The sequence below is a fragment of the Aspergillus heteromorphus genome (genome assembly GCF_003184545.1).
Source record: "Aspergillus heteromorphus CBS 117.55 chromosome Unknown BO70scaffold_6, whole genome shotgun sequence".
Classification (NCBI taxonomy): domain Eukaryota; kingdom Fungi; phylum Ascomycota; class Eurotiomycetes; order Eurotiales; family Aspergillaceae; genus Aspergillus; species Aspergillus heteromorphus.
Genome location: NW_020290411.1, coordinates 735,496 through 749,621, shown reverse-complemented (window position 1 = coordinate 749,621; position 14,126 = coordinate 735,496). Strand labels below are relative to the sequence as shown.

General features: G+C 58.5%; 5 protein-coding genes across 5 annotated transcripts; 2 read left to right on the top strand and 3 right to left on the bottom strand.

Annotated features, from left to right (window-relative positions):
* Nucleotides 1–403: 403 nt before the first annotated feature.
* On the top strand, nt 404–2,865 carry admB (ADAM family of metalloprotease ADM-B; the record flags this gene model as incomplete). Its single annotated transcript, XM_025539254.1, has 2 exons — nt 404–467; nt 530–2,865. 2 exons carry the CDS (start codon nt 404–406, stop codon nt 2,863–2,865), a joined length of 2,400 nt encoding a protein of 799 aa, XP_025401503.1.
* An 889-nt stretch (nt 2,866–3,754) lies between these two features.
* On the bottom strand, nt 3,755–5,444 carry cdc31 (putative cell division control protein Cdc31). Its single transcript, XM_025542733.1, has 2 exons — nt 4,849–5,444; nt 3,755–4,617 (listed from the first exon to the last, which is right to left on the bottom strand). The coding sequence occupies exons 1-2, from the start codon at nt 5,152–5,154 to the stop codon at nt 4,105–4,107; spliced, it is 819 nt and encodes a 272-aa protein (XP_025401502.1). The 5' UTR covers nt 5,155–5,444; the 3' UTR covers nt 3,755–4,104.
* Nucleotides 5,445–5,537: 93 nt separating this feature from the next.
* Nucleotides 5,538–7,517, bottom strand: BO70DRAFT_360240 (ssDNA-dependent ATPase MGS1). Its single transcript, XM_025542732.1, has one exon. It carries the CDS (start codon nt 7,425–7,427, stop codon nt 5,859–5,861), a length of 1,569 nt encoding a protein of 522 aa, XP_025401501.1. The 5' UTR covers nt 7,428–7,517; the 3' UTR covers nt 5,538–5,858.
* Nucleotides 7,518–7,813: 296 nt separating this feature from the next.
* Nucleotides 7,814–10,247, top strand: BO70DRAFT_360238 (kynurenine--oxoglutarate transaminase). Its single transcript, XM_025542731.1, has 9 exons — nt 7,814–8,258; nt 8,312–8,380; nt 8,440–8,524; nt 8,573–8,678; nt 8,725–8,797; nt 8,846–8,999; nt 9,046–9,059; nt 9,104–9,527; nt 9,632–10,247. Exons 1-9 carry the CDS (start codon nt 8,083–8,085, stop codon nt 9,917–9,919), a joined length of 1,389 nt encoding a protein of 462 aa, XP_025401500.1. The 5' UTR covers nt 7,814–8,082; the 3' UTR covers nt 9,920–10,247.
* A 322-nt stretch (nt 10,248–10,569) lies between these two features.
* BO70DRAFT_427534 (uncharacterized protein) lies at nt 10,570–13,392 on the bottom strand (the record flags this gene model as incomplete). Its single annotated transcript, XM_025547894.1, has 2 exons — nt 11,147–13,392; nt 10,570–11,051 (listed from the first exon to the last, which is right to left on the bottom strand). Exons 1-2 carry the CDS (start codon nt 13,101–13,103, stop codon nt 10,570–10,572), a joined length of 2,439 nt encoding a protein of 812 aa, XP_025401499.1. The 5' UTR covers nt 13,104–13,392.
* Nucleotides 13,393–14,126: the final 734 nt, after the last annotated feature.

Genomic DNA, 14,126 nt, shown 5'->3' with positions numbered 1-14,126 from the left:
TGTTGGCACCTCCATTCGTTGCAACGACTGCCCTCGTCCGCCCGCCAAGCCGGCTGCGCCCCCAGCCAAGCCGACATCCCCCATTCATTGCCTCCATTCCAAGCAGTGCCCGGGCAACCGGTCCTGTCATTGCGCGCGCTTCCGGTCTTAGACTGTTAGACTGCTAGACAAACCCCCAGGAGTCAGCGTGTGGCCGGAGGAGGAAAGAACACGTCCACCTGGTTACCCACCCCGTCATACATGATCGGACCCCCAGCCAAGATCGCGAACGGGTCCGTCGGAGCGTGAAGTCTCACGTTTCGTCGCTGCCTGTTGCTGGGCTCGAGTCCTACCTCCTCTCCCTCCCTCTTTTCTCCTCTCCACCAGCCTCGTCGGTCTCTGGCGGTGCATCACTGTGGCAGCCATGCGGTTTCTCTCCTCCCTTTCCTGCATTGCCACGGTAATATCATTCTTTGGAGACGTGCAAGGTCAGTTGACTCCCGCGACCGTCCGCTGCCTCAATCCGCGGGCATCGTGCTAACCAGACCAGCTCGATCGCAATCACCGAGCGCCATCCAGCACATCTCGACGCTGGACCACCCTACGATCAAGACCCCCTCGCAGCGCGTCGACCATCTGGCCCACTTCGACTTCACCTTTAACCTCCACGACAACAGTCAACGCATCAAGCTCGAGCTCGAGCCCAACCATGACATCCTCGCGGACGATGCCTACGTGCAGTACCTCGATGCGGACGGCAACGTTCGCCGGGAGGAGGCCATTGCGCGCCACGACCACAAGGTCTTCAAGGGCAGGACCCTGGTCGGCCGGGGCAAGGGCATGTGGGATCCCGCGGGCTGGGCGAGGATATACCTGAAGCACGACGGCCCGCAGCCGCTGTTCGAGGGCGTCTTCAGCGTTCATGGCGACAACCACCATGTCGAGCTCAAATCCACCTATCTGCAGAAGAAGCGCGAGAAGGATATTGACGTTCCCAATACCAAGGGGGACTATATGATCTTCTACCGGGACTCAGACATGGTGCGGGTGCACACGGAGCTGAAGCGCTCGTCGCTCGGGTCCACCTCGTGCCAGGCCGACAAGCTTGGCTTCAACGCAGACCCAAACCACCCCGTCCTGCAGTCCTTCGGGCAGGAGGACAGGAGCACATGGGGCGCGATGTCTTTGAACTCCTTGTTTGGCCTCAGTAAACGGCAATCGGATATCGGCAGCGTCTCCGGGAATGCTGGCGGCGTCAATCTGCAGTCCACAATTGGCGATACATCGGGCTGTCCGAGCACCAAGCAGGTGGCCCTGATTGGCGTGGCCACGGACTGCTCGTTTACCGGCTCATTTGACGACGAGAGCGCCGCGAAGCAGTGGGTGATCAGCACCGTCAACAGCGCGTCCAATGTCTACGAGAAGTCTTTCAACATCACCATCGGCCTGCGGAACCTGACCATCACGGACAGCTCGTGTCCGGACAACCCCCCCGCGGCGACCGCGTGGAACATCCCCTGCTCCAGCGGGAACCTCACGTCCCGTCTGGACCTCTTCTCCAAGTGGCGTGGGGACCAGAAGGACGACAACGCGTACTGGACCCTGATGAGCGACTGCGCCACCGGCAGCGAGGTCGGACTGTCCTGGCTGGGCCAGCTCTGCAACGCCGACGTCTCCTCGGACGGCTCCAGCGCGGTCAGCGGGACCAACGTCGTCGTGCGGTCCTCGGGGGCGAGCTGGCAGATCTTCGCCCACGAATCGGGCCACACCTTTGGCGCAGTCCACGACTGCGACTCGCAGACCTGCTCCGAGGATCTCGAGGCCTCCTCCCAGTGCTGTCCCCTCACCTCCTCCACGTGTGACGCAGACGGCAAGTACATCATGAACCCGACGACCGGGACGGACATCACCCAGTTCTCGGCGTGCACGATCGGCAACATCTGCTCGGCGCTGGGCGGCAACAGCGTCAAATCCAGCTGTCTCTCGGCCAACCGCGACGTGACCACCTACACGGGCAGCCAGTGCGGCAACGGCATCGTCGAGTCTGGCGAGGACTGCGACTGCGGCGGGGAGGAATCCTGCGGTGACAACCAGTGCTGCGACGCCACGACGTGCAAGTTCAAATCCGGCGCCGTGTGCGACGACTCCAACGACAGCTGCTGCTCCAGCTGCCAGTACGCCTCCTCCGGCACCGTCTGTCGGGCCAGCCGGGGCCAATGCGATCTCGCCGAGACCTGCAGCGGCAACTCCAGCACCTGCCCCGCCGACTCCTTCAAGAAAGACGGCACCAGCTGCGGGACCAGCGGCTCGGGGCTCGCCTGCGCCAGCGGCCAATGCACCAGCCGCGACTATCAGTGTCGCAGCGTCATGGGCAGCCTGCTGCACAACAATGATACCTACGCCTGCGACGCCTTCAGCTCGTCCTGCGAGCTGATCTGCACCTCCCCCAAGCTCGGGCAATGCCTCAGCGTCAACCAGAACTTCCTCGACGGCACGCCGTGCGGCGACGGCGGCACCTGCAACAACGGCGACTGCAAGGGCCAGAACGTCCGCTCCTGGATCAACAACCACAAGGGCATCGTCATCGGCGTGGCCTGCGCCGTGGGGGGGCTTATCCTGCTGGCCATCCTCTCGTGCCTCGTCAACCGCTGCCGGCGACCCCGACAGACGAAACAGCCCTCGCCGCCGCCCCGTCCGCCCTACACCGGCTGGAACGGGCCCATGTCTTCTCCCCCGATGCCGCCGCCGCCCATGAACCCGAACCAGTGGTCCGCCCCGCCCCCGACGAGAGGCTACCCCGGGATGGGCACGGAGCCTCCGCCGCCGTATCCGGGCGCGCCCGATGCCCCGGTCCCGCATTACGCGCCGCAACCGCGCTACGCTTGATTTTGCGATTGATACGAATACTTACGTGTGATATATCTAGTCTTGCATTATGGTTTGTGAGCACTGCTGACGATTCTGCTGTTCCTTTGCTTTGTTTTGCTGCTTTGTGGTTGCCATGCTGGATGAGGGATGAGGGATGAGGGATGTTGTATACTGGAGTTGGATGGAGTGGAGTTGGCGTTCTGTCATTGTTTTGGTTTGGTTTTGGGTTTGGTTGGCGTTTGGCTACAGGTCTAAGATTTTGGGTCTCTCTTCTTTCTTCCTTCTTTTCCTTTCTGTGCCCATATTAGACAGGGCTGGGAGTCTATCTCTTCTCGTGGTTAATGCCAGTGTATATGCCCGGTTGGTGGATATTGACTGTTGGCTGTTGGCTGATGGGTTCCATGCTATGCCGTCTGCTGTAAATGATTGTGGACTGCAGAGTGTATACTAACTGCTCAATATGTATCTCCATGAGGATAAGAGGTGAGCTTATGCTGAAAGAACCCTAGCCAATAAGCTAAGCTAAGCTAAGCTGATAGTACTAGTAATGGTGTCCAGCACGGATGATAGTACCTACTATCTAGATAGTTAGCTTCTGCACCAGTCCTCTTGTAAAAGACAGTATATAGGCACCGTAGTATATTTACTCTCGGAGCTATATATCTGTTTAAGGTAGTGTTAGTGTCTACTAAGATGGTGGAGGTGGAGGAAGGGATCGTGTCTCTCTTACTATCCTAGGTAGTTACTGTTATAATGTACGGAGGTAACTAGTTACTATATAGTAGTAGTAGTATAGTAGTAACTATGTACGTTCACCACCCTACATCTAGTACTAAGAGAAAGACGAAAGAAAAGAAAAACGAAGAATGGATGAAAAAAAAAAAAAAAAAAGAAATATCAATTTGCGCCGACCCATGCCTAAAATGCCTGACGAGAGAGGAAATAAGTAAAGTAACTGTAAGTAATTAACAGCAGAGCAGACAGAACCAGGAAGAAATATAGTAACTAACAGGAGCCGATAGGTGATACAGGTCCCAGGCTGCATTTCAACCATCCCCATCACCATCCCCATCCTCCCACCATTTATCAGGGTGGTATGTATGTATCTTCAGAACTGATGATCGGAGTTCATTTTAACCAACCCCTCAATTCAATTCCATCCCATCCACTTATATATCTCCAACCTACCCCCCGAAAAGACAAGACAAGACAGAAAAAAAAAAGACCCCCAAGCAACCCAACAGAAAGAAAAACAATTCACTGCCAACAAATCCCCACAAACGCCTCGCGGGTAACACCGCCCACGCCCTCCAGATCAAATTCCTCAATCATGGCCCTGAGCTCCTCCTCCTCGAGGCCCGTCTCGCCCAACTCCCTCGCGACGCGCCTCAGATCCTCCAGATCAATGTATCCCTTCCCGCCCTCATCGAAGAGCTCGAAGGCGCGCAGGATCTCGTCTCTGGGGTCGCGTTCCAGGATCTTCAGCGCGGTGACGGCTTGGAATGCGCTCAGCGGCATGAGCAGGTTGCTGGGGTGTTGGGGGTTGGATGTGGCGGGGCTTTTCTGGGTCGGGGGCTGTTGGTGCGGGTGGGCGGAGGATTGTTGTTGTTGCTGTTGTTGCTGCTGTTGGACTTGGGGTCGCGGGACGCCGTACGTCGTTAGGAGTGAGATCAGTTCCGGTTTGGGCAGTGTGAAGCCTAATGCGCGGAAGGCCACTCGGAGTTCGTGGTAGTCGAGGTGGCGGTCGCGGTCTAGGTCGAAGAGGGTGAACTGTATTTTGTTATTATGGTCAGTATTGAAATGGGGATTGGTGTTTTATGGGGTGTTGTTGGAGGTATGGTGGGTGGGTGGGTGGTTGCTTGGCTGGGTGTTTTATGTTTAGCACTGCAGATACCAGATACAGGATAATCCCAGTACCCAGCACCCAGCACCCAGCACCCAGAACCAACCAGTACAGCTCCGTGCCCATCTTCACCCGGGAAGTCAAGTCAAGTCACATACAGCCTCATTAATCTCCTCCCTCTGCTCCTCCGTCAACCTCCCCAACGGATTCGTATCCTGCGACGCTCCCCCGGGCCCACTAGCACCACCACCACCGCCAGGCCCAGCCTGCGTGTGAACGGGCGGCGGAGGCGCCTGTTGTCCGGCTTTCGCGTCGGGGAAGTCGCTGGCCCCCGGGCCGATGCTGCGATGGCGCGAGAACGAGGAGGCGCTGAAGGGGAGCGTGTTGGGGTTCGCGTTGAGTGAGCGGTCGGGTAGTTTGCCCGCGGCATAGGAGCGCGTGCCGAAGGCTTGCGAGGAGGCCATCTTTGTTGTGTTGTGTTGTACCGGCTCGCCGACCGGGTCGGGAGGGATTGAGTGGGTTGCCAACAGGCAGTGGGTGTGGGGTGGTTGGGTTGGCTTGGGTTGGACTGGACTGGGGCGTAGAGGTGGGGAGGTGTAGTCTGGACAGGAGGGTTGGAGATGGATGGAGGATGGATGATGGAGGAGGAGGAGGTGATGATGTGGTGTCGGAGGGAACAAACAGTGAAATGTGCCTGAGACGTCGAGTGGAGACGCGATGGGGACGCGAGGGCGGCAGAACCTCCTGATTGGCGGTGGGGCGGCTATGCTCGTGGTGCAAGACAACTAACTTACGATGGAGATGAACTACAGAGTAAATATTGACGATACTCATGGTTTTGTGCTTGTGGATTGATTCGATCAGGTCGCATGGATCTATTGTCTTTATCGGGGGGATTGACACATGTAGGCGCTACCTGTTCAGGTCTTCTGCCTCTGCTCTAGCTCCAATATCCCGTCCAATGCGGTCTTCGCTGCGCTACCCGCTGCAGCTCATTCTATTTTCTGGCATTTCTCCCAGAACCTGATATGTACAGCCCTGGCTCTCTGCCGGGATGCGCCTGGACTCAACCCGAGTCTCAATGTATGACTCCCTGACGGACGGACTGGGTATGGTTATGTTAAAAATGTACCAGAGGGTCTGCTGCCCACTGACAATACTCATGGTACTACCTCAGGTCGGGATCAACGCGATCGCCCAGATCCCGATCTTCCAGGAACTGCCGTCCCCGCAGCTTCTCCGGAAGATATTCTTGCGCCACCTCGCCGTCGATGTAGTTCGGATTGTACTTGTACTCCTTGCCGTACCCCAGCTCCTTCATCAGCCGCGTCGGCGCATTCCGCAGGTGGATCGGGATGGGGAGCCCGGCCACCCCCGGCTCGCCTAGCGCCGCGAACGCATTGTTCAGCCCGCGGTAAGACCGCGTGCTCTTCTTGGACAGCGCCATCGCCACCGTCGCATGGGCCAGGTTGATGCGCGCCTCCGGCAGCCCGATCTTCTCCACCGCCGCGTGCGTCGAGATGGCCAGCGTGAGCATGCTGTTGTCCGCCAGCCCGATGTCCTCCGACGCGACGACGATCAGACGCCGCGCAATGTAGAGCGGGTCCTCCCCGGACTGGATCATGCGCGCCAGATAGTACAGCGCCGCGTCCGGATCGCTGCCCCGGAGGGATTTGTGGAAGGCGGAGATGGTGTCGTAGTGCTGGTCGCCTGCGCGGTCATACACCAGCGTTTTCGTCAGAGACCGCTTGATCTCCTCCGTGGTGATTCCCGGCCGCTTCGACAGGTCCATGGCGAGCTCGAGCAGGTTGAGGGACGTTCGCGCGTCGCCGTCGGCAAAGCTGGCCAGGTAGTTGATCAGCTCGTCGTCCACCAGCTCCGTCGGCGAATAGCTGGGACCTTCGACCCGGAGAGCCCGCTGCAGGATCGACCGGATGTCGTCGTCCGTCAGCTTGGACAGTGTGAACGTCCGACACCGCGAAAGCAGGGCACTCTGCACCTTGAACGAGGGGTTCTCCGTGGTGGCGCCCACCAGCGTGACCTGGCCGCTTTCCACCGGCCCCAGGAACACGTCCTGCTGGGACTTGGAGAAGCGGTGAATCTCGTCGCAGAAGATGATGGTCTTCCGCCCCGTCAGGCCCAGCTCGCTCTTGGCGTCAGCGAAGATCTTCTTGCACTCGGCCACGCCGGTGCTGGTGCTGTTGATCTCGACGAAGCGGCTGCCCACCATGGTCGCGATGACGCGGGCAATGGTGGTCTTGCCGGTGCCGGGGCCGCCCCAGAGGATCATGCTGGGCACGCGATCCTGCTCGATCAGCCCGCGCAGCACCCCGTTCGGCCCCACGAGTTCCTGCCCGCAGACGTCATCGAGAGTGCGGGGGCGCATGCGCTCCGGCAGCGGCGCCGCCTTTTGCAGGGCGCTGATCTTGGGTTTCTTGGGCTCTGTCGGTTGTTCGTTCCTCGGTCTGCCGTTGGCCTCCGGGGGATCGTGGGTGGTCCGTTTGCCGTTGGCATTGCGCAGGGGGGAGGAGTCGCCATTTTGATCTCGCTGACCGTTTGCTTGGGCGGACGCTTTGCGCGCGGAGGTGGGCTGGAAGAAGCTGGGCACGGATGCCTTCGGGGCGGGGGTTTCGCTGGAGCTGGAGGGCTCGTCGACGAAGCTCTGGCACTCGGAGTCGATGTGGTCATTGATCTTAAGGGACGAGACGGACTTGCCGCAGATGGGGCAGGACACCATGATGGCGATGGGTCATGAAGACGGTGGAGGGAGGCCAGCTACCCTGTGGTGTGGCATGAGCAGAGCCGAGCAGAGCCGAGCAGAGCAGAACAGTGCCGTTGGATGCATCAACTCGCCTCGTCTCGCCTCGACGCGTCGACGCGATAAGTGTGCTGACTAAGTTGGCTGCCTGGGCGCCTGAGTGTCTGATGCATGCCTGAGGCACTCTGCATAGCAGCATTCCTGAAGCCATTATTATTCCAGGCCCGAAGAAACAGAATGTCTCCAGAAATGACCCGATTGGACGGGTGGGATGGGTCGATACCTAGTGGTACCAACCAAGGTTGAGCCGTTGCTGTTGTTGTAGATGTAGGTTAACACCCAGGAGCATCGGACGGCCAGCAAGCCATTGTTGCACTGCGAGGTTACCTCAGGCATCTTCTCTCTATAGATCACGGCCAATTCATTTCATCCTTCATGGTTGAGTCCCCCATCCCCTCCACTCGATTCGCATCCGACTGCCCTTATCCCCACCCAAGCACGCAATAACCTCCGATCCACCAAATCCGGCCCGACGTCAAATCCCCGGATCGGCCCTCTTTCTTCCTCTTCTTCTTTCTCTGTTGTCTCTGTGCCACTCTCCCCTCTTCTTTCTCTCCTCTCCTCCACCTGCTCTATGTTCTCGGGCCACCGCACCCTCTCCACTGCCACGACCACCGCCACTCGGTTCCTGACTGCATCCCCCGCAGCAACTCTACCCCGCCATCCCTTCCGCGCCATGTCGGCCACCACCCCTCGTCCCGACCCGTTTCGTCCGGCCGCCAGAGTCGCCGGCCAGCGACAGGATGTCTGGTGCGGACACTCCCAATCCATCGCAGTCGCAGTGTTGACGCTGACTGCTGCAGGTCCATTGTGAATGAAGCCGCCGCCGCCTCCCCCGTCCAGCCCATCGTGAACATGGGCCAGGGTTTCTTGTGAGTGACCGACCCAATTGCGACATCCAACCAATATCTAACCCTCCTCTCTCCAACAGTGGCTACAACCCCCCGAAGTTCGCCTTGGACGCTGCCAAGGAAGCCCTCGATCGCGTCGAATGCAACCAATACTCCCCGACCAAGGTATCCATCGCAGCTCCCCGCCCGCAACGCGCATGCTCACACACGCAGGGACGTCCGCGCCTGAAGCAGGCCCTGGCCGATGCCTACTCCCCTTTCTTCGGCCGGAGCCTCAACCCCGATACCGAAGTCACGATCACCACGGGCGCGAACGAAGGTAGGTCATCCGGATGGGAGGTTGGCCGAGGTTGCTGACGGAACAGGCATGCTGAGCGCGTTCATGGGATTCATCGAGCCCGGCGATGAGGTGATCATCTTCGAGCCTTTCTTCGACCAGTAAGTCCGATGCCTCGTGCGTTTAGCACTATGACTGACGCTGCGCAGGTACATCAGCAACATTGAGATGCCCGGGGGTACCATCCGCTACGTCCCTCTGCACCCTCCCAAGGACGGCGCCACGAGAACCTCCCCTGCCTCGGAGTGGACGATAGACTTTGAGGAGCTGGAAAACACCATCAACAGCAAGACCAAGATGATTGTAAGTCCCCACTGCTACTTTGACATATCAATGCTAACCACATCAGGTCCTGAACTCACCGTAAGTTCCCACACGACTCCTCCGGTCCGTAGCTAACAAGTCAGCCACAACCCCGTCGGCAAGGTATTCTCGCGGGCCGAGCTCGAGCGCATCGGCGAGCTCTGCATCAAGCACAACCTGATCATCCTGTCCGACGAAGTCTACGACCGCCTCTTCTACGTCCCCTTCACGCGCATCGCCACCCTCTCCCCCGAGCTCTACGAGCGCACGCTGACCGTCGGGTCCGCGGGCAAGGCCTTCTACGCCACCGGCTGGCGCGTCGGCTACCTCATCGGCCCGGAGCACCTGATCAAGTACGTGGCGGGCGCGCACACGCGCATCTGCTACAGCAGCGTGTCGCCCCTGCAGGAGGCGGTGGCCGTGGCTTTCGAGCAGGCGGACAAGGTCGGGTTCTGGGACGAGAGCCGGAACGAGATGAAGGGAAAGATGGAGCGTTTCTGTCAGGTGTTTGACGAGCTTAACATTCCGGTGAGCCTCCTCGATATGTGACCAACCATATCCCACTCATTCCATATCCCCCCCCTTCCCCCCAATCCACCTTTATTTTCCGCATCAAGATCTAATGACTGCAGTACTCCGACCCCGAGGGCGGCTACTTCGTCCTCGCTAACATGGCGTCCGTCAAACTCCCCGCCGACTACCCCTTCCCGCCGCACGTGGCCAGCCGTCCGCGCGACTTCAAGCTGTGCTGGTTCTTGATCCACGAGGTGGGCGTGGCGGCCATCCCGCCGACGGAGTTCTACACGGACGCGAACGCCCACATCGCGGAGGACTATCTCCGGTTTGCCGTGTGCAAGAACGACGACGTGCTGGAGACGGCCAAGGAGAGACTGCGTGGGCTGAAGAAGTATATCAACTAGTGGACATCAACTAGTGGGATACCGATTAGTTGGAGGGGGGTTACGGGATGGTCATAGAATGGGTGATATGCCCTCAACGGCATCGTCAGATAGAGCTCGCCTGAATAGAGGTAATTCGAGATGCTTTCTTCGTTATCTTTCTCTCCCTTTCATTCTGGTATTGTACATTATCTGGCAGATGAGATTGATGACAGGGTACCCCCTTTTATCATCCATCCAAATGTCTGTCCTGACGGAACACGTCTTCAAGACCCTTCCTTTCGCTTCCGTCAAGACCGGACACAAAAACCACCAAGCTCTTCAAACCTCACTCCGTTCAATAGAACCTCAACCTGACATCTCACCACCAATTTTTTCGACTTCACTCCATTCTTCGATCTCAATTCCCAATCCGTCAATCTCACATCCAACCATAATCACATCACCGCGCCAACAATACCTAACTCCTAACTCCTAACTCCCAACCTCACTCACTCCATAACTTGACCCTTTCCACCAACCTTCAATCAAACCCCTCCCCCTTTTTTCTCCCCCAATTCAATCCAATCCAATTCGACCCCCCGCAACTCAACTCGGTCCCACTCAACTCGGTCCAACTCAACTCGGTCCAACTCAACTCGGTCCAACTCAACTCAATGGTAGGAATCAACTTACTCCTCCATCTCCATCCCCCTCAACCCGGCCTCCCCACCCACCACCGGCCCAGCAACCCCATCCCAGCCCTCTCCCCGGCTAAACACCCTGCGATCGCCCACCACAACCTCCTGTCCCCAGCCATTGCCCATCATGCGCTCCCAACTCCCCTTCACCTCGGGGTGGGTGATCCGTGCCGTCCGCAGCACCCAATGCGACGCCTCGCGCACCTCGACGAAGCGTCCGATGCCGGGCCGATCCAGCGACCCCAGCCACCGCACGTACTCGCTGCGACACACGTCGTTGGTGCAGTGGCGCCGATTGCGGCCGTCCCAGTCCGTCTCGCAGGCGTGGCGCTGGCTCGGCTCGATCTGGACGTGGAACTCGTGTGAGAGCTGGTGCAGCAGGGACGGGAGGAGGTGCGTGCTGCGGCTGCGGCGGAGGTGGTCGCGGAGGAGCCGGTAGAGGTAGTCTGTGCAGCGGGGGACTTCGATTGTTACTGTTTATGTTTGTTAGTTTGTGGTTAGGTTTTTGATGCGAGGGTATATAAAAGGAGAAGGGAGGGGGGGGGAGGGGGGGGGGAATAGAACTTACAAAACAAACAAACAGCCAAAACCCGTCGAAACCGATCTCTCATGTCGACATCCTCGAACTTAATCACATGGATAACCTCATTCGAGCATCTCGATTCCAGATCCATTCCATCCACACCCTCCCCACCCCCACCAGGCCTACCCTGCGCATAATCCACCCAGTCCTTAAAAACAAAATAATCGCCCTCGTTGGCATTCATCCCGAAATACACCGCCTGGCGATGTCTCTCGGGGGTATCGCAGCCATGCAGCGAGGGGATGAGTGGCGGCTGGGCGTGCACGGCGCGCGGGATCGAGGTCGGATTGCAGGTGTTCAGGAACGTGGTGCGGCCGCAGCTCGTCGCCCAGTGCAGCTTGATGTCCGCGAGGAGGTGCGCTTTGCTGCAGTATCGCGTCGCGCTGAACGGGCCGCATCGGGGGCAGATCACCGTCGCGCCGTCCCAGAGGTTGCAGCGGGCGGGGCACGAGGGGAGTCCGCAGGGGAAGCCGACGCTGTCGAGGTTGTAGGTGTATTTTGGTTTGGGGGTTGGAGGGGGGCGAGGGGTGGGGGTGAGGGGGGTGAGGGATGGGAATGGGGTCGGGGAGGGGATGATGGGGATGAGGGGGATGGGGGGAAGGGGGTGGGCGTGGGTGAGGGTGGGAGTGGTGTTGGGGTTGGTTTTGGGAGGTTCCTGGGTGGTTTCTTTGGAGGGGGGGGAGGAGGGTGAAGCTGCGGTGGTGCCTGGGGTCTGGGTGTGTGAGGGCCAGTAGGTGGTTGCGGTGGTGGTGGTGGATTGGGGAGTGGAAGTGTGAGTGTGAGGGCTCGCGGAGGGATAGTAGAAATCCGGAAGTCTGGCAGGCGACTGGTTGGGTTTCTGCACGCCCTCGCTGCCCACTTCGGGGATCCGGGGGAGCTTGACCCGGGGGCTTCTGCCTGGGTGGCTGGGGATTGGAGGAAGCTCAGGGCCCGGGCTTGGGCTGTCAGGCAAGATCTCCTTGCTGTTGTTGGGCTTGCGGGTGAGGCTGAGGGTGTCCTTGGCTGGCTCTGGGTCTGGGGCCGGTCGAAACAGATTGGCCAGGGGCCCATCGTTGACTGCAGCTGCCTTGGGACTTCCCATCTTGTCTGGACCCTCCATCTTGCCTCTTTCTGCGGCGACAAAGGCGTACGATGGGCCGGTGACGGGTTTGATATTGGCCGCCGGCTGCGGTGCAGGGCCCTCGATGATCTCGTCTCCAGTCACCGGGTCGACTCTGTCCACTCGTCTCTTTCCCTTGTCCCGGAAATCCAGCTTGTCCATGGCTTCGGTCACAGCCTCCGTTGGGTCACCCTGAGATGATTCACCCTTGTCTCCAGAGCCACCCGCACCACCCGCGATATCAGAACTGCTGATCGACTCCTTCAGACCGCTGGCAGGCACAGACAACTTCCCCGGACTACCTTTCATCGATGCAGCCGAGGATTCACGACTCGATGATCTCACATCCGTGGAAGACTGTCCCGGCAGCTCTACTCCCTCAGACACGCTGCTCGTCTCGGTCGACTCGACTCCGGCATCGCCTGCAGCGCCGTGCTTCTTGTTCTTCTTTTTGTTGTACTTGTTCTTCTTTGGATAGCCTCGCTTCTTACTGGCCTTCGATCCGGATACAGGCTCCACTGGCGCGGCTGGGAGGCTCGCCGGCTTGCCTCCTGCTTGACCATCTGCCATGACGAACGGATAAGCTGTCTTCGCTGGGGACAGTCGCGACACGGTACGCTCACGAATCAGAGCGATGGCGTTGGAGCGGATCTGCGAGCTGGCCTCCTCAGTGCTGTCAGACAGAGAATCAGGCTGAGGGGTGGTTTGGATCCAGGAAAGTATGGTAGGAGGGCTTGGGGGAGACACAAAGTGAGCTGGTGCTGTTGTTTGTGGATCTCCGGGCTCTTTGTCTGGAGGAACGTGTTTGGAGGACGAAAAGGCGTGAGCAGACTGCGGGTCCATCGTGACGGTTTTATGTTGCGGATGAAGCTTGCGTTACGGATGAAGGTCGCGTTGCGTGGTGGGAGAGAAGGATGTTTCCTCCTCCTTTTGCTGCTGCTGGTGATGGGGGGCAGAGAGGGACGCCTTCACTTGTTGTTTTCTTGTGGGTTTGTGGGCTGGTTCCTCACTCCAGGGCTTGGGGCTTCACAGTGAATGTCAACCTGGGCAGTGAAGGACTGGAAAGGGCCGATGGTGTATGCTTCTGTTTTGGTTCTCTGCTCTGACTGTCTAGTCACCACAAAGAGGAGGGAGGGGGACTCCATGGCTGGTGTTAGATCCTACGGGGGCAATGATGACCACCAGGAACGGTGTTTCGCTATTGGGGATATTTGGATGTTTATCTGGGGGGAGGGGGGGAGTGAAAGAAAGGCTATACAAAGATGGACGAGTGGTGGCATCGAGGCCAACTGGGTTGTCCCCAGCATGCTGATGGGACTTTCCTGTCATCTCCAGGACCGAGGTAGAATATAAAGAGGAAGATGGAGTTGAAAGATGGAGTGTCGGAGGGGATCGATGAGACAAGAAGTAGAGAAAGCAAGACACTAGACTTGGATAAGACATTGGGACAGTCATGTCTATACACATATAAGTACTTGATGGATGTTCCATAGGGTTGGGCACGTGCATCTCCCGCTCCTCTTCTTTTTTCTTCCACTTTCCACTTCCTCAACTCTTCAACTTCTCTTCCACTCTCCACTTCTCCACTTCAACATCCCTAGTCTCCCTCCATAGCTGCTTCTGCCCAAATTCTAAATATAATCCAATGAATCCTCCACCCTTCAAGTTCTGCAGCATGAACTGCATCTGCTGCCCCGGGAAGCGCCGTCGCATCCAACCCGGGAACAAAGAACTCGTGTGCCTGGCATCAGCTGTTTAAATGTCAACCTGTCTGAGACGCGACGGAGGATCGCTGTCTGACCGACGGTCGCAGTGTTGCAAACTGGTCCGGGATGCCGAAAGGATTGGACCACAGCGCTGCCTGCT